General features: G+C 45.0%; 2 protein-coding genes across 2 annotated transcripts in view; one reads left to right on the forward strand and one right to left on the reverse strand.

Moving 5' to 3' along the window:
- LOC138765481 (TERF1-interacting nuclear factor 2-like) overlaps positions 1-24,148 on the forward strand; it is a 38,430-nt gene that overhangs the window by 1,806 nt on the left and 12,476 nt on the right. The window contains exons 3-10 of the mRNA XM_069942519.1: positions 302-501; positions 1,301-1,399; positions 1,741-1,842; positions 4,289-4,399; positions 6,481-6,598; positions 7,277-7,445; positions 10,261-10,349; positions 11,111-11,202. Of these exons, the coding sequence (XP_069798620.1) occupies positions 302-501; positions 1,301-1,399; positions 1,741-1,842; positions 4,289-4,399; positions 6,481-6,598; positions 7,277-7,445; positions 10,261-10,349; positions 11,111-11,202 (980 nt within the window). The remainder of the gene's footprint in view (positions 1-301; positions 502-1,300; positions 1,400-1,740; positions 1,843-4,288; positions 4,400-6,480; positions 6,599-7,276; positions 7,446-10,260; positions 10,350-11,110; positions 11,203-24,148) is intronic.
- LOC138764620 (GMP reductase 2-like) overlaps positions 20,941-24,148 on the reverse strand; it is a 70,017-nt gene continuing 66,809 nt past the window's right edge. Inside the window, exon 11 of the transcript XR_011358230.1 lies at positions 20,941-22,632. The gene's annotated coding sequence lies outside the window, so the exon portion shown is untranslated. The remainder of the gene's footprint in view (positions 22,633-24,148) is intronic.

Here is a 24,148-nt window from a genome sequence, read left to right on the forward strand (position 1 = left end):
TGTGAGGTGGGGGTGGGGGTGTGGGGTGGAGTTGTGAGGTGGGGGTGGGGGTGTGGAGGAAGGGTCGTGGGTGGGAGTGAGGGGGTGTGGGGGAAGGGTCGTGGGTGGGAGTGAGGGGGTGTGGGGGAAGGGTCGTGGGTGGGAGTGAGGGGGTGTAGGGGAAGGGTCATGGGTGGGTGTGAGGGGAAGGGGAGGGTTTGGGAGTGAGGGGTAGGGGAATGGGGTTGTGGAAGGAGAGGGGGGAATTGAAGGAAGTGGATGGGAGAGACTGTTATATTCAACCCCCCCTCCCACCCCCCAGATCCCGGGGAGGGGCAGGGCTCCAACCTGCTCCTGAACTCCCTGCAGGTGACGGCACTGGCGGTTTGGTGTGCTATCCTTCGTCGTGACACCGCAAGCTACTCCCGTGTGGTGGAGTTCCTGGAGACGGTGAGCGGGGCAGTGCCCACCCTGGTCACCCACCGGCACCTCTCCAAGTTGCTGCTGGGCTTGCGGGCCAAGGTGGGTCCGCAGCCATACCCTGACCATATCATCACCTCCCCATCCCCCTCCCCTCCACCATTCTCCCAACCCTCACCCCTCCACCTCCCTCCCTCTCTCCCTCCATCTCTTCCCCACTCCTTTCCCCCTCCTCATCCCTCCACCCCTTACCCCCTCCTCATCCCTCCACCCCTTACCCCCTCCTCATCCCTCCACCCCTTTCCCCCTCCTCATCCCTCCACCCCTTCACCTCTCCTCATCCCTCCACCTCTCCTCATCCCTCCATCCCCTCCTCATCCCTCCATCCCCTCCTCATCCCTCCATCCCCTCCTCATCCCTCCATCCCCTCCTCATCCCTCCATTCCCTCCTCATCCCTCCATCCCCTCCTCATCCCTCCATCCCCTCCTCATCATCCCCTCCTCATCATCCCCTCCTCATCATCCCCTCCTCATCATCCCCTCCTCATCATCCCCTCCCTCCCTCCCTCCCCACCCACCCCTTCCCCCTCCCCTTCCCCCTCCCCCTCCCCTTCCCCCTCCCCTTCCCCCTCCCCCTCCCCCTCCCCCTCCTCTTCCCCCTCCCTTTCCCCCTCCCCCTCCATCTCTCTCCCTCATCCCTCCCCTTCACCCCTACCCTTTCCCTCTCTTCATCCCTCCACCATCTTTCTCCCCCTCCTCGTCCCTCCCCTTCACCCCTCCCACTCCCCTTTCACCTCTCCCCTTCCACCCCTGTCCACTCCTCCCTCTTTCTCACCACTTTTATCGCCCCCCTCGCCACCCCCTTCTCCCTCTCTCACCCTCTTGCTCGTACTCTCCCCAGATTATCCTGGAGATGTTTCTTCAGGACTGTCCCTCCGATGATATCCGCTCCCAACTTGGAGTCCTGTTCCCGCAGGACAATCTGCTCTGCTCTGCGGAGGTCAGTTTCAGTGGGAACGTGGGGATGGAGGTGCGAGGGGTGGGGACGGGGGTGAAGGTTATCTGGAAGTGGGTAAGGTTATGGGGTAGTAGGTGGGGCTGGTGATAGGATGGGGAGAAGTGTGGGGGCTGTGTGAAGGGCAGAAAAGGAGGTGGGGGCTGGAGTTGCGATGGAGTTGGATGTGGCAGCTAGAGGTGTGGGAGGGACTGGGCAGATGAGTTCGGGGGGTATGGGGCCATTGTGGAGGATGATGGGATGAAGCAGAAACACAGGGATCCTGGGCAATCTGATGATGGAGAAAGAAAGTCTTTTTGACCCCTCCCCGCTCCCCTTCCCCTCAGACAGACCAAGAGTCCCAAAAAGTCTGTGAGATCCAAAAACAATTCCGGGACCTGGTTCTGCATCTCCTGAGTAACCCGGCCTTCCGAGCTTCATTTCTGGAGGTAAGACTCACTCCTGCCCCTCAATCATCCTGCTCGATTTCCCCTTCACCCTCAAATCCCCCTGCCCTGACCTGGGTTATATCTGGTGACCCTGCCTCCCCCGTTCTTTAGGGCGGGGGGGGTGGTGGTTTGAGAATCCAAAGATTGCCCTCCCTCTCTACCTCCTGTGCCCTTTTACACTGCACTTAAAAGACAGGAATTAGCTGCCTTTAAATCGTTTCACTTACCTGTGTGATCAGGATGATCGCAGGATGGGGGGTCATTTTCATCCTGGTACTTGGCTGCCAAGGTAGGTTGTATCAGAGCTGATGTGTTTCAGTGTAAGAGGCTTATCTGCCTTCCCAGGTCCCTATGTAAAAGATCACACTGACCTGGCTTTTCTTGGTTCTGTATGAATGCTCTGATCTTACCTGACCTTAAACAGAGGCTGTTGTCTCGCCAATTTACTGGGATCGCTGTGTAAAAGGGTAGTGGAGAGGAAATCCCCTCCCTCCATCTCTGTTGTAACTGGCCTCTGTTTCCACCAATCACCCTCCCCTCCGGTTGGGATACCACGCTTGGGACCTGATTAATAAAACTTCATTCTGTGCATGACATTGTCAAATACAATATGAAGTGGTACATAGAATACTTATGTCCAAAGTTAGACTATCTAGTTTTATCCTGACATTGATTCACTAGGTGACAAATGTAAAATTTATGAGACATCTCTAGCCCTTCTCCTGCTGATGCTCTGTCCTAAGAATTAACGGGGAATTAAGTGGGACAGGGACCAGATGGAAAGGAAAACAGTCAGCACGCTGGAGTCAATCCACGCCGGGGATTGACAGCCTGAACCCATACTCATATCCCTGGTGTCAGCTGATTAAACAAGTGGAAAAGGGACAGCTTCCATCCATTCCATTCGAAGGTAGACTCTCTGATCCCCGGGGATGAGTTGTGTTCAGTGGAAAAGCAGTCAGTGTCCCAGTTAAGGGCACAAAGGGCTTCCTATTGCAGGACACTGCGCGGCCAATTAACTGGGATGCCCATGGAAAAAGGCATTGTCCAAAATGTAAAGGTTTTTGGGAACAATTTTTTCCAAACTCTGTCAAAGATTCGTAGGATCAGAGTGGAGCCTTGCCCCTTTATTGCTCTGTTTGGTTATTCTCAAACAGGAAGCTATTTCCTTGGATTTAATTCCAAAAAGAGTTGTAGCCTTTGCTTCATTGATGGCCTGACGAGCGATTCTGAGGAAGGAGAAAGATGGTTTTCCACCAACTCATATGCATCAGGTTCTGGATGTTACACCTTGCTTGGGTTTGGAGAAAATCAGATATAACGTCAAACAGATTATGGTTGAATTTGACAAGATACGGGGCCCATTCACGGACAATTCTCACAACTTGAATACATCAGCGGGGTTTCTGCCCAATGTCCGGGAGCCCAGACTCGATTCTTCACATACTACTTGTTGGTGACCGTGGTTAGTGGGAGGGGTGGGATTAGTTTGGGGGGGAGTCGTCTCTTTGTTTATTTTTTAATTCACCATAAATATTTTTCAATAATGGAATATGAGCTGAAGTTTTCCTTAAGGAATCCCTAGTACATTCGAATGTTGTGTAGGGGATAATGTAGAAATTATTTACGGTTCATATTCTGTATTTTATTGTGTGATTATTGTCTGTTCTCTATGTAACGTGTAATATTTCTCTCTTCCAAACACATAAGAATATATTAAAAAAAGAAACGGGTCGTCATAGAATCATAGAACATTACAGCACAGAAACAGGCCCCTTCGGCCCTTCTTGTCTGTGCCAAACCAATTTTTTTGCCTAGTTCCCCAGACTTGCACCCAGTCCATAGCCGTCCGTATCTCACCCATCTCTGGGTGAAATTCTTAAATGTTAAAATTGAAACCACATTCACCACTTCAGCTGAAAGCTTGTTTCACACTCCAACCACTCCCTTTGTGAGTTTAAACCTCTCATTAGTTTACAGTTTACTGGGATCGCTGTGTATAAGTGGCAGCAGAGAGGAAATCTCCTCCCTCCATCTCTATTGTAACTGTTTCCACCAACCCCCACCCCCCCAGTAGTGGTTCCCCTCCCCCCCTCTGATAGTGGTTCCCCTCCCCAGCCCCCCTCTCCCCGGTAGTGGTTCTCCTCTCCAGAGGAAACACCCTATCAGCATCACCTCACCCACCCCCCATTAAAACCTTCTTCTCAATAAGGCCCCCTCTTGTTACCCCTCAACTCCAACAGTTCAACAATGTGAGAGGGGTGTCTCTCAGACTGCTGGAGGTGGGGGAGTTTCTTGAGCAAGACATGAAGGCTGTTCAGCCCAACTCAGCCGTACTATCCCACTGTGGTCATGGCAGGTTGGAAGGTGGTTTTGGGAGGAGGGCCATAGCGGGGAAGGGGGGTGGCCTAGCCCCATGAGTGACGGGAGTGTCTCTGTTGCACAGGTGGAGGTGAGGGAGCAATACGGGGACGAGTTCCTCAATGCCCTGGAGAGACTCCTGTGGGAGTACCTAATGAGGCTGTGGAGGACCCAGGAGAAGCTCAGTCTGCACCAGGTAGGAGGACCAGGCCCAGGCTCCACCATTGGGCAGAACCAGGCCCAGCCTCCACCATTGGGCAGGACCAGGCCCTGGCTCCACCACTAGACAGGGTCAGGCCCTGGCTCCACCATTGGACGGAATAGGCCCTGGCTCCACCATTGGACAGGACAGGTCCTGACTCCACAATTGGGCGGGACCAGGCTCAGGACGGGTCCAGGTTCAACTATTGGACAGAACCAGGCCCAGGCTTCACCATTGGGCAGGACCAGGCCCAGGCTCCACCATTGGACGATACAGGCCCTGACTCCACAATTGGGGGGGACCAGGCTCAGGACAGGCCCAGGTTCCACTATTGGACAGGACAGGTCCTGGCTCCACAATTGGGCGGGACCAGACTCCGGCTCCACCGTTGGGCAGGGGCAGGCTGAGGCTCACCATTGGGTAAGGCCAGGCCCAGGACAAGTCCAAGCTCCACCATTGGGCAGGGACAGGCCCAGGCTCTGCCATTGGGGAGGACCAGACCCAGCGGTGGTCCAAGCTGCACCAGGGCTGGGGAAAGCGATCCTGGGTCGGTGAATGGGCTGAGAATAGAGGGGAGTCCCCACCCACACAGATGAGAGAAGGGCTGGTTGGTAGGGGAGGTAGGGAGGGGAGCAAGAGTGAACTGGTTACTGAACCAGGCCTTGGCTATTGTCTATTCTTCACCTCTCCCCCTCCTCCCTCCACTCCCTCTTTTCCCTCTCCCTCCCCCCATCTCTCCCTCCCCCCATCTCTCCCTCCCCCATCTCTCCCTCCCCCCATCTCTCCCTCCCCCATCTCTCCCTCCCCCATCTCTCCCTCCCCCATCTCTCCCTCCCCCCATCTCTCCCTCCCCCCATCTCCCTCCCCCCATCTCTCCCTCCCCCCATCTCTCCCTCCCCCCATCTCTCCCTCCCCCCATCTCTCCCTCCCCCATCTCTCCCTCCCCCCATCTCTCCCTCCCCCCATCTCTCCCTCCCCCCATCTCTCCCTCCCCCCATCTCTCCCTCCCCCCATCTCTCCCTCCCCCCATCTCTCCCTCCCCCCATCTCTCCCTCCCCCCATCTCTCCCTCCCCCCATCTCTCCCTCCCCCCATCTCTCCCTCCCCCCATCTCTCCCTCCCCCCATCTCTCCCTCCCCCATCTCTCCCTCCCCCCATCTCTCCCTCCCCCCATCTCTCCCTCCCCCATCTCTCCCTCCCCCCATCTCTCCCTCCCCCCATCTCTCCCTCCCCCCATCTCTCCCTCCCCCCATCTCTCCCTCCCCCCATCTCTCCCTCCCCCCATCTCTCCCTCCTCCCATCTCTCCCTCCCCCATCTCTCCCTCCCCCATCTCTCCCTCCCCCCATCTCTCCCTCCCCCCATCTCTCCCTCCCCCCATCTCTCCCTCCCCCCATCTCTCCCTCCCCCCATCTCTCCCTCCCCCCATCTCTCCCTCCCCCCATCTCTCCCTCCCCCCATCTCTCCCTCCCCCCATCTCTCCCTCCCCCCATCTCTCCCTCCCCCATCTCTCCCTCCCCCCATCTCTCCCTCCCCCATCTCTCCCTCCCCCATCTCTCCCTCCCCCCATCTCTCCCTCCCCCCATCTCTCCCTCCCCCCATCTCTCCCTCCCCCCATCTCTCCCTCCCCCCATCTCTCCCTCCCCCCATCTCTCCCTCCCCCCATCTCTCCCTCCCCCCATCTCTCCCTCCCCCCATCTCTCCCTCCCCCCATCTCTCCCTCCCCCCATCTCTCCCTCCCCCATCTCTCCCTCCCCCCATCTCTCCCTCCCCCCATCTCTCCCTCCCCCCATCTCTCCCTCCCCCCATCTCTCCCTCCCCCCATCTCTCCCTCCCCCCATCTCTCCCTCCCCCCATCTCTCCCTCCCCCATCTCTCCCTCCCCCCATCTCTCCCTCCCCCCATCTCTCCCTCCCCCCATCTCTCCCTCCCCCCATCTCTCCCTCCCCCCATCTCTCCCTCCCCCCATCTCTCCCTCCCCCCATCTCTCCCTCCCCCCATCTCTCCCTCCCCCCATCTCTCCCTCCCCCCATCTCTCCCTCCCCCCATCTCTCCCTCCCCCCATCTCTCCCTCCCCAGGACCAGAGACTACTGCGTGAGTCCACCTGCCCAGCAGACCTTCCCACCATCGGAGCGGTGGCCGACCTTCATCCTCGCTGCCTGGGGTTGTTGCCGTCCGGGCCGTCCCTGTATCCAGGTTGTCCCCTCACCCCTCCCCACTGGTCCAACCCCATTCCTCACACCCCCTGTCCAACACCCTTCTCCAAACTGGTCCCACTCCCCACGGTTCCCAACCGATCCTCCCACTGTTGTCTTCACCTAACCCCATTCCCACACTCTGTACAACTCCTCCATTCCACCCCCATGGCTGTGGGCATGTATCGGGTGTGTGGGGGAGTGTGTGTGTCAGAGGTGTGTGTTGGGGTGTATTTGTGAGTCATTGTATTGTCGGGGGTGTGTGTTCAGGAAGGGTATGGGGGTTCGGAGAGGATCCAGGAGAGGAGGGTTGGAGGGTTGAGCCTTGGGGAGATGGTGGTGTTGTTTTATCCAGAGCATCGGTGGCCGAGGAGATTCGGAGCGAGGTTCGTAAAATGAGGAGTGGAACTGACTGGAGACATGGTTTTTCCTTGTGGCACTCCATAGCACACAGGTTTACAGGCAGGGTGGGGGGGGTTGTAGAGTTCAAAGGAGATGTGCTGGGGGTTTGGAGGGTGGTGCTCAGACCTCCGGATATGTGGGGAGTGGAAGGTAAAGGTAGTGGAGATTCAGACCAGTGTGGGATAGAGCGTGTATTGACATGTAGGCTGAATGGCCTGATGCCATGCTGTATATCCTGTGTTCTGTTCCTTTATCTCACCCCCTCACCTCCTTCTAGGGACACCCCTCCTCCTGTGTGACATGGAGAGGGTCAGAGAGAGCGTGGAGAGTGGAGGAAAGGAGTGCTTGGAGGGGCAGTGGAGGTCGAAGATGAAGGTTGGGGGTCAGAGGCAACCCCACTCACCTGGAAGGAGAGCCCCCCTGCCACAGAGGGTTGCGGAGCAGGAGTGAGTCTCTTCTGTGGCATGGGGAAGGGTGTGGGTCAGGTCACGGTTGGGCGCCCATGGGTCGGAGGTCGCAGTCGAGCACCTGCGGGTTGGAGGTCATGGTCAGGTGTCCCTGGTCACGTTGCTTTTAACTGGAATATACTTTTGTTGAGAACTGTGAAAAATCTCTGCAAGTCCCCCACTGCTCCTCAACCGTCCCTCCATATCACCTGTGTTCCCAGTTGACCCACATCAACTCCTCACACCCCTGTAGTTTCCCTGGTTTTAGCTGTTATACCCTCCATTCGTATGAGAAACTCAGTCGTATTGAAGAGAATCCCTAACTACAGGATGGCTAATTTTACCCGTCTCATCGCATAGGACCAGGTCCAAGGTGACATGTTCCCTTGTAGGTTCTAGAAAGCCATTCCGTTTACATTCGATGAAGTTCTCCTCAAGGTGGCTTCGACCAACCTGATTCACCCAGTCCATGTGCATGTTAAAGTAGTCCCCCCCAGCCGATAACTGCTGTTCCATCCTAACAACCCTCCGATATTCCTTGGTTTATTGCCTGAGCCACTGAAATGTTATTGGGTGCCCTACTTCCACCTGATCTGTTCCTAATCCGCCCAGATGAACATTTTGCTCCTCATATCTTGCAACATCTTTCGCTGTTGCCCTGATCTCATCCCTGACGAAGAGCTGCCCCACCTTCCTGCCTGTCTTTCCGTATTACCTGGTGTCCTCAGATATTTAATTCGCAGTCCTCCCTACCCTGCAACCACGTTTCTGTGATGCCCACTGAATCCTACTCCTTTGACCGGATTTGTGCCACAAGTTTCAAATACGACAGGCCTTCAGATAAAGTGCCCTAATCATTGTGCTTTTCAAATCTGGTTGTCTCTGCCTCTCTGGCACTTGACCTTTAGCCCTCGACTCTTCTCTTGTTCAACTTAATCCTCACTTTTCTCTTTCTCCATCCCTCTCTAATCTGTCTATTCCACCTGCCCCCCACAATTTAGTTAAAAGCCCCATCCACGGTCCTAGTTGTGCGGTTCACCAGGATCCAGGTCCCATCATGGTTCAGACAGAGCCCATCCCCTTTGAACAGTTCCTTTCCTGATTCTGGTGCCAATTTCCCATAAACTGGAACCCGCTTCTCCAATACCAATCCCTGAGCCACGCATTTAACTCTCTCCTGGACCTGGTGCTAATTTGCATGTAGCTCAGGGAGTAATCCAGAAATGACCACCTCTTTGGTTCTGCTTTTTAACTTGAACCCTAGCTCCTCAAATTTCCCTGAGCAGAACCTCTTTCCTGGTTCTACTGATGTTGTTGGTCCCCACATGGACCACGGCCACTGGATCTTTCCAGTGCAAATTACAATCTACCTATTCATCTGCAGATCAGATAAGACGCCCTGAACCCAGGCACCAGGCAGGGAACTCAGCCTTCGGGACGGTCTCTCCCCTAACTCTACTGTCCATGATCACCACTACATTTCTCTTCTCTTCCCCCACTGAACAGCTTCCTGAACCCGGGTGCTCATCCTTCCTGCAGCCACCACTCTTATCTACTCAGGGAGTAAGGATTGCGGACTTGTGAGACATGATCAAGGGCTGAGGCTCCACCAGCACAGCCTCTTGGATCCCATGACCTGCCTCACTTTCCTGACCACAGGCTAAATATGAGGCAGCTATTCTAATATGTGTGACTGCCTCGTGAAACTGTGTCCAGGTCCCTCTCCCCCTCCCTGATGTGTCAGTGTTTGAAGCTCAAGCCCCTTTTACACTGAGCTGTAAAGCCAGATTTTACTTGCTTTTTGAGCTCAGTGTAAAAAAATCCAGGCTGACCTGTCTTCGATGTTCTGGGTTGACTTCCAGTCCAAAGCTTTGCAGCTACTATCCCACAGAGTGATCCAGCTGGTTTGAGCTCCTGTAAAACGCGGTCATGATGGGGGCCAGTCACCTTGCCCACCTCAGGAAGGCACTGCTGCACCTTCCTGACTAACGAGGAGCAGCTGTGGGTCCAGGATAGGTCGTCCATTACGTGCACACGGAGCGACTTTGTGCTCCTTCTCCTTACGACGGAGCCATCGATGTGTCGGGGAGAGTGAACGACTTTCATCTTCCTGAAGCCCACATTCATCCCCTTCGTCAGATCCCCCTTCCCAACCAGCCCCACCCAGTTGCCCCACATTCATCCCCTTCGTCATAGTCCTGTTGAGACGGTTGTTGTTCTCACAGCACTTGATGGACCTTCCAAACTCCTCTCCATATGTCGACACATATGTTGGGGAGAGTGACCTTCCAAAACCCTCCCTTTCACCACCAACTGAACTTGCCCGTTCCCACCAGGTGGGAGAGAGATGAGGGTGTGGGAAGGGAGAGAGAGGTGTGGCAGGGGAGAGAGAGAGAGGGGGAGAGGGACTGGCAGGACTACCCGGGAAAGGGGGTGGGTAGGAGAGTAGATGGGAGGGGTGGCAAGGGGGAGAAAGAGGGTGGGTGGAGCAGAGGAGAGGGTGGGACAGTGGGTGGGCTGGAAGACAGAAGGGGTGGTTAGTCAGGGCAGGGGGATGGGCAGTGGGAAGGAGGGGGTGAGAACGGGCTGGAAAGGAGGGACAGCGAGGGGGAGGGGTGGCGGGAGAGAAGGGCAGAAGAGACGGGTAGGGGCAGCAGGTCAGAAGGTGGAGATCTGTTTAGGGAAGGGGAAGGGAGAGTGAGAAGAGGGACTGATGAGTGGGCTGGTTGACGGAAGGGTAGAACTGTGGGGGGAGGAGGGCAGCAGTGAGAGATGGGGGTTGCTGCTCGCTCTGACCTGTCGATGTCTGTTGTAGGAATGTGATGGAATCGGGATCCAGATGTCTGGGGGAGAGACGTCTAGATGTGGCGGCGATCATTGACAGACTAGAAATGGAAATCGGAGGTATGGGAAATCCTCCTCCCCACCCCCACTCCCCTCACCACATAACATACACCCGCCCCCCCATCCCCCTCTCAGTCCTCCCTCTGTTTAGCAGCTGTGTAGAGGGGTAGCATGGAAGGAACTGAGTGGCCCACTTGGTTTTTATGTCTGCCACCCCCAGAAGCGGGAGATCTCACTGCCCCTCCCCAGCCAATGACCCAGCTCCAGGGAGGCCATGAGTGGGCTCAATACAGTCCCTTCCTCTAACCCCTCTTGCAGAGACCACCTGCGGAATATGTGATGTTCAAGTGTGAGGTTCAGAGTAAAGGAGGGGATGAGAGGGTGGAAGGGAGAGTGGAGGGAAGGAGGTTCTGAGGGGGAGAAGGGGTAGGTAGGAGCGAGGGAGGAGGGGTTGAGAGGGAGGAGTAGGTGAGGGAGGGTTTGAGGGGGCGAGAGGGGGGAGGGAATGAGAGGGAGGAGGGAGCGAGGGGGAAATAGAATGAGAGGGAGGGGTGAGGGAGGAGGGGGCAAGAGAAATGGAGGGGAGGCAGGGTGAGAGAAAAGGTGTCAGGTAGATTGTAAGGAAGCAATGTTAAAGATGGAGGGGTAAGAGAGTGAGGGGGTGGGAGAGAGAAACGGGGTGGGAGACAGAGATACAGAAGGGGGAGAGAGGGACGTGGGAGAAGGCTGGGATAGGATTGAAGTAGCCACGTGCTTTTGTAGCTGGTGGGCAGGTGGAGAGTCCCATCCCCAGCTTTCACCTTGTTGTCTCCCCTCTCTAGGTCCCAAGGACAAGAGCTCAGAGCCGAGGGAATTGGTCTCAGACTCTGAGAGTGAGAGCGAGGACCCTTTGTCTGCCTGCCTGCAGGGGAAGGTAAGGGGTTCCCTTCCTTTCTTTCTCCCACCAGGTTCATTTAGCCCTCGAAGTTGTACTGGCCCATATATTCCTTTCAGAAGTATTAAACCCTCCCACCCCGTAACCCTCTATTTTTCTTCCATCCATGGGTCTGTCTAAGAGTCTCTTAAATGCCCCTAATGTTTCATTCTCCACCACCATCCCTGGCAAGGCATTCCAGGCACCTACAACTCTCTGTATTAAAAACATACCCCTGATGTCCTCCCTAAACTCCCTCCCTTCACTTTGTACACATGTCCTCTCTTGTTTGCTGATCCTGCCCTGGGAAACAGGTGCTGTCTGTCCACCCCATCTATGCCTCTCATAACCTTGTTGACCTCTATTAAATCTCCTCTCATTCTTCTACACTCCAAAGAGAAAAGTCCCAGCTCTGTTAACCTTGAGACCTGTTTCCCAATCCAGGCAACATCCTGGTAAATCTCCTCTGCCCCCTCTCCGTAGTTTCCACATCCTTCCTGTAATGAAGTGACCAGAACTGAACACAAGACTCTGTGTGGTCTCACTAGAGATTTGTTGAGTTGCAACATGACCTCTTGAATTTTAAACTCAATCCCCTTATTAATGAAGCCCAGCGTCTCATAGGCCTTCTTAATTATCCTATCAGCCTGTGCGGCGGCCTTGAGGGATGCATGGATTTGGACCTCGAGATCCCTCTGTTTCTCCACACTGTTAAGTATCCGACCATTAACCCTGTACCAAGGCTTTTGGTTTCACCTTCCACAATGCATTACCTCACACTTCTCCGGATTGAACTCCATCTGACACTTTTCTGCCCAATTCTGCTTCCTGTCATCTGCAAATAAGCTAATTTTAAATTCTTCCTCTTTTACTTTTACTTCCTTTATCATAGGTTCTTTTCTTATCAGCTCTGCAATGATTCTATGGCCAAAGCAAACAGGGAAGGTGATAATGGGCATCCCTGCTTAGTTGACCTACTCAATTTAAAGTGGTCTGAAACATATCCATTTGTTACCCCTTTTCCCAAAAGACCATTATACTAATCTAATCCAATTAATACATTTTTCCAGTAATTTGAATTTCTGTAGTACTTTAAACAGGTAATTCCATTCCACCCTATTAAAAGATTTCTCTGCATCGAGAGCTACTGCCACAGTTGGTGCTTTATTTATTTGTACTGTATGGATTAAATTAATACATTTACAGACATTATCTGCCGCTCTTCTATTTTTAACAAATCCTGTCTAATCTAGCTTCACTAATTTTGGTACACAGTCTGTTAATCTATTCGCTAGTAATTTTGCAATTAATTTATAATCTATTAGTAAAGATATTGGTCTGGTGACAGCAGAGATTTTCCCATTTTTGGAATTGTGATTATTACCATTTTACATGAGTCAGGCAAATTCTGGGTCTCTTCCACCTGTTTCATTACCTCTAAGGGGCGGAATTAATAGATAATTAAATATCTTATAAAACTCTGTGGGGAACCCATCTTCACCTAATGTTTTATCATTTGGTAGTGTCATCAATGAATCCTGTATTTCTGTAATTGTTGGGGAGTTTAGTAATTTATTTTGATCTTCCAGTTGTAATTGGGATAATTCAATGTCTGATAAAAACTCATCTATTTTGTCGATCTTCCGTGGATTTTTGGTTTGATACAATTGTTTATAAATTTTCATTAATACCTAATGGGTTTATATGAGATCTGTTTATCCTCCTTCCTTGTTGCTATGATAGTTCTTTTTTTAAAATTTTTTATTTTTCACACCATAAACCACATTGATCAAGATACATACATTTTCCTTTTCAAATATATACAGTGTTGTTTTCTCCCCCCCCTCTTCCCATCCCACCCTCCCTACCTCCCCTCCCATTCATTTAAAATACAGAATCTAAGATACATTAAACCAGTCAAACAATGTTGTCACTCAATAAAAATAAACAAGTTCCACTGAGTCAGTTCTTTTCATTTCCTTCTCCTTCTGTCATTTTAGGTGGCAGATGTCGCCGGTAGGTTTTCTCTATTGTGTTTCATGTATGGCTCCCATATTTATTCAAATATTGCAATATTATTTCTTAAATTATATGTTATTTTTTCTAATGGAATACATTTATTCATTTCTATATACCATTGTTGTATTCTAAAGTTATCTTCTAATTTCCAGGCTGACATAATACATTTTTTTGCTACGGCTAGGGCTATCCTAACAAATCATTTTTGTGCACCATCCAAATCAAATCCAAATTCTTTGTTTTTTATGTTACTTAGGAGGAAGATCTCTGGGTTTTTTGGTATATTGCTTTCTGTAATTTTCTTTAATATCTGGTTTAGATCTTCCCAAAATTTTTTCACTTTCTCACAACGTCAAGATTGCATGAATTGTTGTTCCCATTTCTTTTTTACAATGAAAACATCTGTCAGATACTGTTGGGACCCATTTATTTAAATTTTGAGGTGTAATGTATAGCCTGTGTATCCAGTTATATTGTATCATACGTAACCTCGTGTTTATTGTATTTCTCATAGTTCCTGAGCATAACTTCTCCCATGTTTCCTTCTTTATCTTTATGTTTAAATCTTGTTCCCATTTTTGTTTAGTTTTACCATTTGTTTCCTCATTCTCCTTTTATTGCAGTTTAATATACATATTTGTTATAAATGTTTTGATTATCATTGTATCTGTAATCACATATTCAAAATTACTTCCCTCTGGTAACCTCAGACTGCTTCCCAATTTGTCCTTCAAGTAGGATTTCAGTTGGTAGTATGCCAACACTGTATCTTGAGTTATATTTATTCTTCATTTGTTCAAAGGATAGTAATTTATTTCCTGAAAGGCAATTTTCTATTCTTTTGATCCCTTTTTTCTACCATTCTCTAAAGGAAAGGTTATCTATTGTAAAAGGGATTAACTGATTTTGCGTCAGTAATAGTTTTGGTAATTGGTAATTTGTTTTATTCCTTTCTACATGAATCTTCTTCCAAATATTGAGCAGATGATGTAATACTGGAGAATTCCTACGTTGTACCAATTTTTCATCCCATTTATATAATATATGTTCAGGTATCTTCTCCACTATTTTATCTAGTTCTAATCTAGTCCAATCTGGCTTTTCCCTTGTTTGATAAAAATCTGATAGGTATCTTAATTGTGCGGGTCTATAATAATTTTTAAAGTTTGGCAGTTGTAAGCCTCCTTGTTTATACCATTCTGTTAATTTATCTAGTGTATTTTTTTATCTGCCAATTCTCTTCTTTTAGTGGCATCTTCCTTCATTGCTAATTTTTTTCTATATTTACTATTTCCCTTTCCAACTGCTCTGTTTCCTGATTATAGTCCTTCTTCATCTTGCTTACATAACTTATTATTTGCCCTCTAATGAACGCTTTCATTGCATCCCATAGTATAAACTTCATATTTATTTCAAAATACATTTTAATTTGTCTTTCAACGAATTGTCTAAAATCCTGCCTTTTAAGTAGCATGGAGTTTAATCTCCATCTATACATTCTTGGAGGGATGTCCTCTAACTCTATTGTCAATATCACGGGTGAATGGTCCGATAATATTCTAGCTTTATATTCTGTTTTTCTTACTCTATCTTGCATACGAGCTGATAACAAAAATAGGTCTATTCTTGAGTATGTTTTATGTCTACCCGAGTAATATGAATATTCCTTTTCATTTGGGTGTTGTTTCCTCCATATATCCAAAAGTTGCATTTCTTGCATCGATTTAATTATAAATTTGGTTACTTAGTTCTTTCTGTTAATTTTTTTTCCCAGTTTTGTCCATATTTGAATCCAAATTCAGGTTGAAATCCCCTCCTATTAATATGTTCCCTTGCGTATATGGTATCTTCAAAAAAATATCTTGCATAAACTTTTGATCTTCTTCGTTAGGTGAATATACATTGAGTAGATTCCAAAACTCCGAATATATCTGTCATTTTATCATTACATATCTCCCTGCTGGATCTATTATTTCCTCTTCTATTTTAATTGGCACATTTTTACTAATTAATATAGCTACTCCTCTTGCTTTTGAATTATATGAAGCTGCTGTTACATGTCCTACCCAATCTCTCTTTAATTTCTTGTGCTCCAATTCAGTTAAATGTGTTTCTTGCACAACTGCTATATCAATTGTTTCTTTTTTCAGTAAATTTAGCAGTTTCTTCCTTTTAATTTGGTTATGTATTCCGTTAATATTTAAAGTCATATAGTTCAGCGTAGCCATTTCATACTTTGTTTATCTTCCCTTTCTGTTTCTCCATCATCACCTTTCCTTCTTATCCTTTTCTGCTTTCTTGTTTTGAACACTTTATAAGACAACATTTCTAAAACATCAAACATCTTCCTTATTCTCCTATTTAAAACTTCTTTAACCCCATTCTCCCCTCCCTCTCCTGAGTTGCCCTTTATCCCTTGTCGGGCAACCACATCTCCCCTCTCCATTTGGATTTGCGAATTCACTCGCAAACGTCAACTGATTTTGTCGTGACCGTAACTCCTCCCCACCCAGCCCCCCCCAGAAAAGATTTCAATTTTCATTTGTAACAAAGGTCACTTTTTTAATTCCCTCCTTATTCCCTCTATTCCCTTTCCCTCCCTTATTAATTCTTGTCTATACTCTATATATTTTCCTCTAAATACGAATACATTCATGTATACACACCCCTTTGCACATATACATATAGTTCGTGGTCATTTTTACTCTCATTACATGTCTTCATTAAAGATAGTGGGCCTGAAGGAAGATGAAGAAGGCAAGAATATGAGAGAATTTATAAAAGATTGGATCCCCAGGGTCCGAAGAAGACAGAATTACAGGAAGAAATGGAAATAGAGAGCCCCGAAACCACAACCACAGCAAAAACCAAGATCCATTTTAGTAAAATTTTTAAGATATACAACAAGAGAAAATATATTGGAGAAAGCAATGAAGAAAATAAGAGAAGACAAATTAATGAAGTACTCGAGATGGCAGAGGTCGACAGCATCGAGTCCACGCTGCTGAAGATCCAGCTGCGCTGGATGGGTCACGTCTCCAGAATGGAGGACCATCGCCTTCCCAAGATCGTGTTATATGGCGAGCTCTCCACTGGCCACCGTGACAGAGGTGCACCAAAGAAAAGGTACAAGGACTGCCTAAAGAAATCTCTTGGTGCCTGCCACATTGACCACCGCCAGTGGGCTGATAACGCCTCAAACCGTGCATCTTGGCGCCTCACAGTTTGGCGGGCAGCAACCTCCTTTGAAGAAGACCGCAGAGCCCACCTCACTGACAAAAGGCAAAGGAGGAAAAACCCAACACCCAACCCCAACCAACCAATTTTCCCTTGCAACCGCTGCAATCGTGTCTGCCTGTCCCGCATCGGACTTGTCAGCCACAAACGAGCCTGCAGCTGACGTGGACTTTTTACCCCCTCCATAAATCTTCGTCCGTGAAGCCAAGCCAAAGAAAGAAGACATGTCTTCATTTCTCTGCTTGTTTTGTCGTTGTTCTGCAAATTTCCTTGCTTTCTCCGGATCCGAGAATAGTCTGTTTTGTTGCCCTGGAATAACTATTTTAAGTACCGCTGGGTACTTTAACATAAATTTATATCCTTTTTTCCATAAGATCGTTTTTGCTGTATTGAACTCCTTCCTCTTCTTCAGGAGTTCAAAACTTATGTCTGGATAGAAAATAAATTTTGACCTTTGTTTTCCAGTGGCTTTTTGTCTTCTCTTATTTTCTTCATTGCTTTCTCCAATATATTTTCTCTTGTTGTATATCTTAAAAATTTTACTAAAATGGATCTTGGTTTTTGCTGTGGTTGTGGTTTCGGGGCTAAAGTTCTATGTGCCCTCTCTATTTCCATTTCTTCCTGTAATTCTGTCTTCTTCGGACCCTGGGGATCCAATCTTTTATAAATTCTCTCATATTCTTGCCTTCTTCATCTTCCTTCAGGCCCACTATCTTTATATTATTTCTTCTATTATAATTTTCTATTATATCTATCTTCTGAGCTAACAGCTCATGTGCCTCTTTAACTTTTTTATTAGATTCTTCTAATTTCTCTTTTAATTCCTCTACTTCCATTTCTACAATTGTTTGTCGTTCTTCCATATTTTCCATTCTTTTTCCTATCTCTGACATGGCCACTTCTATTTTATTCATTTTTTTTTCTGCATTCTTAATTCTTTTTACCTCATTAAATTCTTGTAATTGCCATTCTTTCACTGATTCCATATATTCTTTAAAAAAAAGATAGATCCATTGTCTTGCTTTTCTCTTCTTCCATTTCTTTCTGTTCTTCTTCTTCTTCCTCTGGGTTGACCATCTGTTGTTTCCTTGTTTTCTTTTTACCCTCTTCTTTCTTGTTGTCGTTATTGTCTGTGTTCTGCACCTGCTTCTGTGCTGCAGGTGTCTCTCTCAGCTGTGGAGATTGACTCCGCAGCTGTTTCCCCCTCCCGTCAGTGTGTTTTTTTTCATGCGTGGTTGCGCACTTTTACTCGGCTCTGCGAGCCATTTTTGTAGTCCCGAGCCCGGGACTTCCACTGACGTGAGGGAGCGGGCTTCTCTCTCCGTGGCGGGCCTCTTCGGACAGGTAAAGCCTTCACCTTCTTCTGACATTCTTTCTTCCTCTTTTCTTCCCGTCGTTTTCGACTTTTCTCTCTTCGCTGCCATTTTCTTCTCACCTTTATTTTTACTTTATTATAAATTTTATCTTGTACCTTTGTGCTTTGTGTGGTTTTTTTTAACTTTTCGGGAGAGGGCTGGAATTCCCTGGCCTGCCACTACTCCATCACGTGACTCCTCTAATAATTTTTAAAGTTTGATAGTTGTAAGCCTCCTTGTTTATATAATTCTGTTAATTTATCTAGTGCTATCCTCGGTTTCCCCCCTTTCCATAAAAATTTCCTTATTATTTTCTTTAAATCCTTGAAAAATTTCTCTGTTAAGCATATTGGTAATGTCTGAAATGGGTATTGTATCCTTGGGAAAATGTTCATTTTAATACAGTTTATTAGTGGTAAATCTTTCCAATGCTCTAAGTCATCTTGTAATTTTTTCATTAGTGGATAATAATTGAGTTTATATAGATGGCCGAGGTTTTTATTGTATACCTCGATATCACATTGCTTGCGTTTGCCATCTGAATGGTGATTCTTTCTTAAATTTTGAGAAATCCGCATTATTCATTGGCATTGCTTCACTTTTATTTGTGTTAATCTTGACCCCGATACTTCTCCATATTTCTTCAATTTTCTATGTAATTCTTTTATTGATATTTCTGGTTCTGCTAAGTATATTATAACGTCATCTGCAAATCGACTGATTTTATATTCCTTGTCTTTTATTTTTATCCCTTTTATTTTATTTTCTGTTCTTATCAGTTCTGCTAGTGGTTCTATGGCTAACGCGAACAATAAAGGAGATAGTGGGCATCCCTGCCTTGTTGATCTGCTTAAGTAAAATTGTTTTGATATATATCCATTTACTGTCACTTTCGCCAATGGCCCTTATATAATGCTTTAATCCAATTAATATATTTCTCTGGTAAGCTGAATTTTTGTAGTACTTTGAATAAATAATTCCATTCTACTCTGTCAAAGGCCTTCTCTGCGTCTAAAGCAACTGCTACTGTTGGAGTTTTATTTCCTTCAACTGCATGAATTAAGTTAATAAATTTACAGATATTGTCTGTTCTTCGTCTTTTTTTAATAAATCCAGTTTGGTCTAGATTTACTATTTTTGGTACATAGTTGGCTAATCTGTTTGCTAATAGTTTAGCTATTATCTTATAATCTGTGTTAAGTAAAGATATTGGTCTATATGACGCTGGTGTAAGTGGATCTTTCCCTGTCTTTGGTATTACTGTAATTATTGCTGTTTTACATGACTCTGGTAAGCATTGTGTTTTATCAATCTGGCTAATTGCTTCCAGGAGGGGAGTAATTAATAAATCTTTAAATGTTTTATAGAATTCTATTGGGAATCCATCCTCTCCTGGTGTTTTATTGTTCGGTAGTTTTTTTATTATCTCCTGTATTTCTTCCATTTCAAATGGTTTTGTTAATTTATTTTGTTCCTCTGTTTGTAATTTCGGTAGTTCAATTTTAGTTAAAAATTCATCTATTTTATCTTCTTTCCCTTCGTTTTCAGTTTGATATAGTTTTTCGTAGAATTCTCTGAACTTTTCATTCATCTCCGTTGGATTATATGTGATTTGCTTGTCTTTTTTCCTTAATGCCAATACCATTCTCTTAGTTTGTTCTGTCTTATGCTGCCACGCTATAATTTTGTGCATTTTTTCCTCCTAGTTCATAATATTTCTGTTTTGTCTTCATGATGTTCTTCTCCACCTTATATGTTTGTAGTGTTTCATATTTTATTTTTTTGTCTGCCAATTCTCTTCTTTTAGTTGTGTCTTCCTTCATTGCTAATTCTTTTTCTATATTTACTATTTCCCTTTCCAATTGTTCTGTTTCCTGGATGTAGTCCTTCTTCATCTTAGTTACATAACTTATTATTTTCCCTCTGATGAACGCTTTCATTGCGTCCCATAGTATAAACTTATCTTTCACTGATTCCGTATTTATTTCAAAGTACATTTTAATTTGTCTTTAAATTAATTCTCTAAAATCCTGCCTTTTAAGTAGCATGGTTTAATCTCCATCTATACATTCTTGGTGGGATGTCCTCTAACTCTATTGTCAATAACAGGGGTGAGTGATCCGATAATAGTCTAGCTTTATATTCCGTTTTCCTAACTCTCTCTTGCATGTGAGCTGATAACAGGAATAGGTCTATTCTTGAGTATGTTTTATGTCTGCCCGAATAATATGAATATTCCTTTTCCTTTGGGTGTTGTTTCCTCCATATATCCAAAAGTTGCATTTCTTGCATCGATTTAATTATAAATTTGGTTACTTAGTTCTTTCTATTAATTTTTTTTCCAGTTTTATCCATGTTTGAATCCAAATTAAGATTGAAATCCCCTCCTATTAGTATGTTCCCTTGCGTGTCTGCTATCTTCAAAAAGATATCTTGCATAAACTTTTGATCTTCTTCGTTAGGTGAATACACATTGAGTAAATTCCAAAACTCCGAATATATCTGACATTTTATAATTACATATCTCCCTGCTGGATCTATTATTTCCTCTTCTATTTTGATTGGTACATTTTTACTGATTAATATAGCTACTCCTCTAGCTTTTGAATTATATGACGATGCTGTTACGTGTCCTACCCAATCTCTCTTTAATTTATTATGCTCCATTTCAGTTAAATGTGTTTCTTGCACGAATGCTATATCAATTTTTTCTTTTTTCAGTAAATTTAACAGTTTCTTCCTTTTGATTTGGTTATGTATTCCATTAATATTTAAAGTCATATAGTTCAACATAGCCATTTCATACTTTGTTTATCTTTCCTTTCCATTTTCTCATCATCACCTTTCCTTCTTATCCATTTCTGCTTTCTTTTTTTGAACACATTATAAGACAACATTTCTAAAACATAAAATATTTCCATTATTCTCCTATCTAAAATTCCTTTAACCCCACTATCCCCTACCCTTCCTGAGTTGCCCTTTGTCCCTTGTCAGGCAACCACATCTCCCCTCTCCATTTGGATTTGCGAAATCACTCGCAAGCGTTAACTGATTTTGCAGTGACCGTAATTCTTCCCCACCCAGCCCCCCCGCAGAAAAGATTTTAATCTTCATATATAACAAAGGTCACTCTCTTAATTCCCTCCTTACTCCTTTCCTCCCTTACTTTCCCTTCTTAGTTCTTATCTATACTCTACTTTTTTTAAATATATATATACACACATTTTCACACATATATACATACATATATATACCCATATACACACATACATATAGTTTGTGGTCATTTTTGTTCTCGTTGCTTGTCTTCATCTCTTTGTCTGTTTTGTAGTTGTTCTGCAAATTTTCGTGCTTCCTCTGGATCCAAGAATAGTCTGTTTTGCTGCCCTGGAATAACTATTTGAAGTACCCTGCGGTACTTTAGCATAAATTTATATCCTTTTTTCCATAGGATCGTTTTTGCTGTATTAAACTCCTTCCTCTTCTTCAGGAGTTCAAAACTTGTATCTGGATAGAAAAAAAATTTTTGACCTTTGTATTCCAGTGGTTTTTTTGTCTTCTCTTATTTTCCTCATTGCTTTCTCCAATATATTTTCTCTTGTATATCTTAGGAATTTTACTAGAATGGATCTTGGTTTTTGTTGTGGTTGTGGTTTCGGGGCTAATGTTCTATGTGCCCTTTCTATTTCCATTTCTTCCTGTAATTCTGGTCTTCCTAGGACCCTGGGGATCCATTCTTTTATAAATTCTCTCATATTCTTGCCTTCTTCATCTTCCTTAAGGCCCACTATCTTTATATTGTTTCTTCTATTATAATTTTCCATTATATCTATCTTCTGAGCTAACAGCTCTTGTGTCTCTTTAACTTTTTTATTAGATTCTTCCAATTTCTTTTTTAAGTCATCTACTTCCATTTCTATGGCTGTTTCTCGTTTTTGCACCTTGTCCACTCTTTTTCCTATATCTGACATGATCATCTCTAATCTATTCATTTTTTCTTCTGTGCTTTTTAATTCTTTTGATTTCACTGAATTCTTGTTGTGATTGCCATTCTTTTATTGATTTCATATATTCTTTAAAAAAAAATATCCATGTACTTGCCCTTCCCTTCTTCTTCCATTTCTCTGTGTTCTTCCTCTTCTTCTTCCGAGTCCACTCCAGGATCTGTGTCCTTTACCTCTGTCTCTTCTGGTTTTCTTGTTGGGTTGTTTGTTTTATCTTGTTGAGTATTTTTGGTCTTCTTATTTTTATTAGAAGTGTCTTGCTGCTGGTCTTCCTCTGGGTTGGTCATCTGTTGTTTCTTTGATTTCTTTTTACTCTCTTCTTTCTTGTTCTCGTTATTTTCTTGCTGCTTTGTTGTGGTTGTCAATTTCAGCTGTGGAGATCGACTCCTCAGCTGGTCCCCCCTCCCGTCAGTGTTCTTTTTGTCTTGCGCATCGCGCATGCGCGACTCCTCACGCATGCGCGGTTGCGCACTTTTGTTTGGCTCCGCGAGCCATTTTTGTAGTCCCGAGCTCGGGGCTTAAACTGACCTGAGGGAGCGGGCTTCTCTCTCCACAGTGGGCCTCCTCGGACAGGTAAGGCCTTCACCTTCTTCTTCCGACGTCTTTTCTTCTTCTCTTCTTCCAGTTGCTTTAGGCTTTTCTTTCTTCGCTGCCATTTTCTCCACACCTTTACTTTCACTTTATTTTAGTTTTTGTGTTTGTGCCTTTCTTTTTTCTCTTTTTTTAACTTTTCCGGAGAGGGCTGGAGTTGCCCGACTGGCCACTACTCCATCACGTGACTCCTAAGAGTATGAGTTCTTGATGCTTGATCCAACCTTTTGATAAAAATAGGGATAAATACATCTTTAAATTCTTTATAGAATTGAGGTGGAAAATCATCTTCCCCCAGAGATTTATTACTTTGCAATGAACTTATTGGTTCCTTTACCTCTAATTGGGTAAATTGTGCACTTAATTCTGCTCTTCTAAATTTATCCTCGTTAAATATCTTTTTCATCTTTTAAAGACTCTGAGGTGTATAATTTTGAATAAAAGTTTCATTTCATGAGGTTCATAACTAATTACATTTGCATTGCTTTTAACTCCATTAATTGTTCTTGAAGCCTATTCAGATTTCAGTTGTCAAGCAAATACTTTATGTGCATGCTCACCTGACTCATAATATCTCTGTTTAGTTCTTGTGATCATTTATTTGGTTCTATAACTTTGTAATACATTATATTGAAGTTTTTTTGTTAATTAATTGGCTTTTCTTATCTTCAGAATTTAACTTCTGAAGACTCTTTTCCAATAATTTTATTTCTTGCTCCAGCTGATCTACTTTCATATAATCCTTAATTTTAGTAGTAAAACATATAATTTGTCCTCTCAAATAGGCTTTTAAGGCATCCCACATTACAAATTTATCATTCACCTACTTCAAGTTTGTGTCACAATATAACTGAATTTGCCTTCTAATAAAATAACAAAAAAATTTCCTTTTTAACAATGTTGAATTTAGTCTCTATCTATATACTGATTTTTCTTTATCTGGCATTGTAGTAGACATTAACAAAGGTGAATTATCCAATAATATTCTCATTTCATATTCAGCATCTAATATCCTTCCTTGTATTTGTGCAGATATTAAAAATGTAAATTCTAGAATAGGAATCATGTCTACTCAAATAAAAAGAGTAATCTCTTTTTTTAGGATGAATTCTCCATGCATCTATCAAATTCAACTCTTTCATTCATACCAAAGTTGTTTTTGCTGCTGTAGTTCTTCCTCTTCCTCTTATAGTTCTATCTAGAATTGGGTCTAAACACATTAAAATCTTCTCCTATCAAGATATTATGTGCCTCTGCTACATTCAGAAAAATCTCTTGAATAAGTCTCTGATCATCTGCATTTGGTGCATAGAGATTGAGAAGTGTCCATAATTCTGAAAAAATGTTACAATGTACCATTACTTACCTTCCAGCAAGATCTGTCACTATATTTTGTATTTTAAATGGAATATTTTTAACCAAAATTGCCACACCTCTTGCTTTAGAATTAAAAGAAGGGATGGCTACATATCCAACCCAATCTTTCTTTAACTTCAAATGCTCTTTTTCAGTTCAATGAGTTTCTTGCAAAAAAGCTGTCTTCACCCATCTTCTTAAGGTGTGCTAATGTTCTCTTCCTTTTCATGGGCCCGTTTAAGCCTTTCACATTATAATTTACAAATTTAACTGCATTACTCATCTTGCTGATTTGCTACTTCTGCCTGTTAGTCTTCCTCCCATAACTGTATTGTTCCAGACCCAGTGTGCTTACACACCTCTCCTCCGGCAATCCAGATAAAA

The sequence above is a fragment of the Narcine bancroftii genome, chromosome 5 (genome assembly GCF_036971445.1).
Source record: "Narcine bancroftii isolate sNarBan1 chromosome 5, sNarBan1.hap1, whole genome shotgun sequence".
NCBI lineage: Eukaryota > Metazoa > Chordata > Chondrichthyes > Torpediniformes > Narcinidae > Narcine > Narcine bancroftii.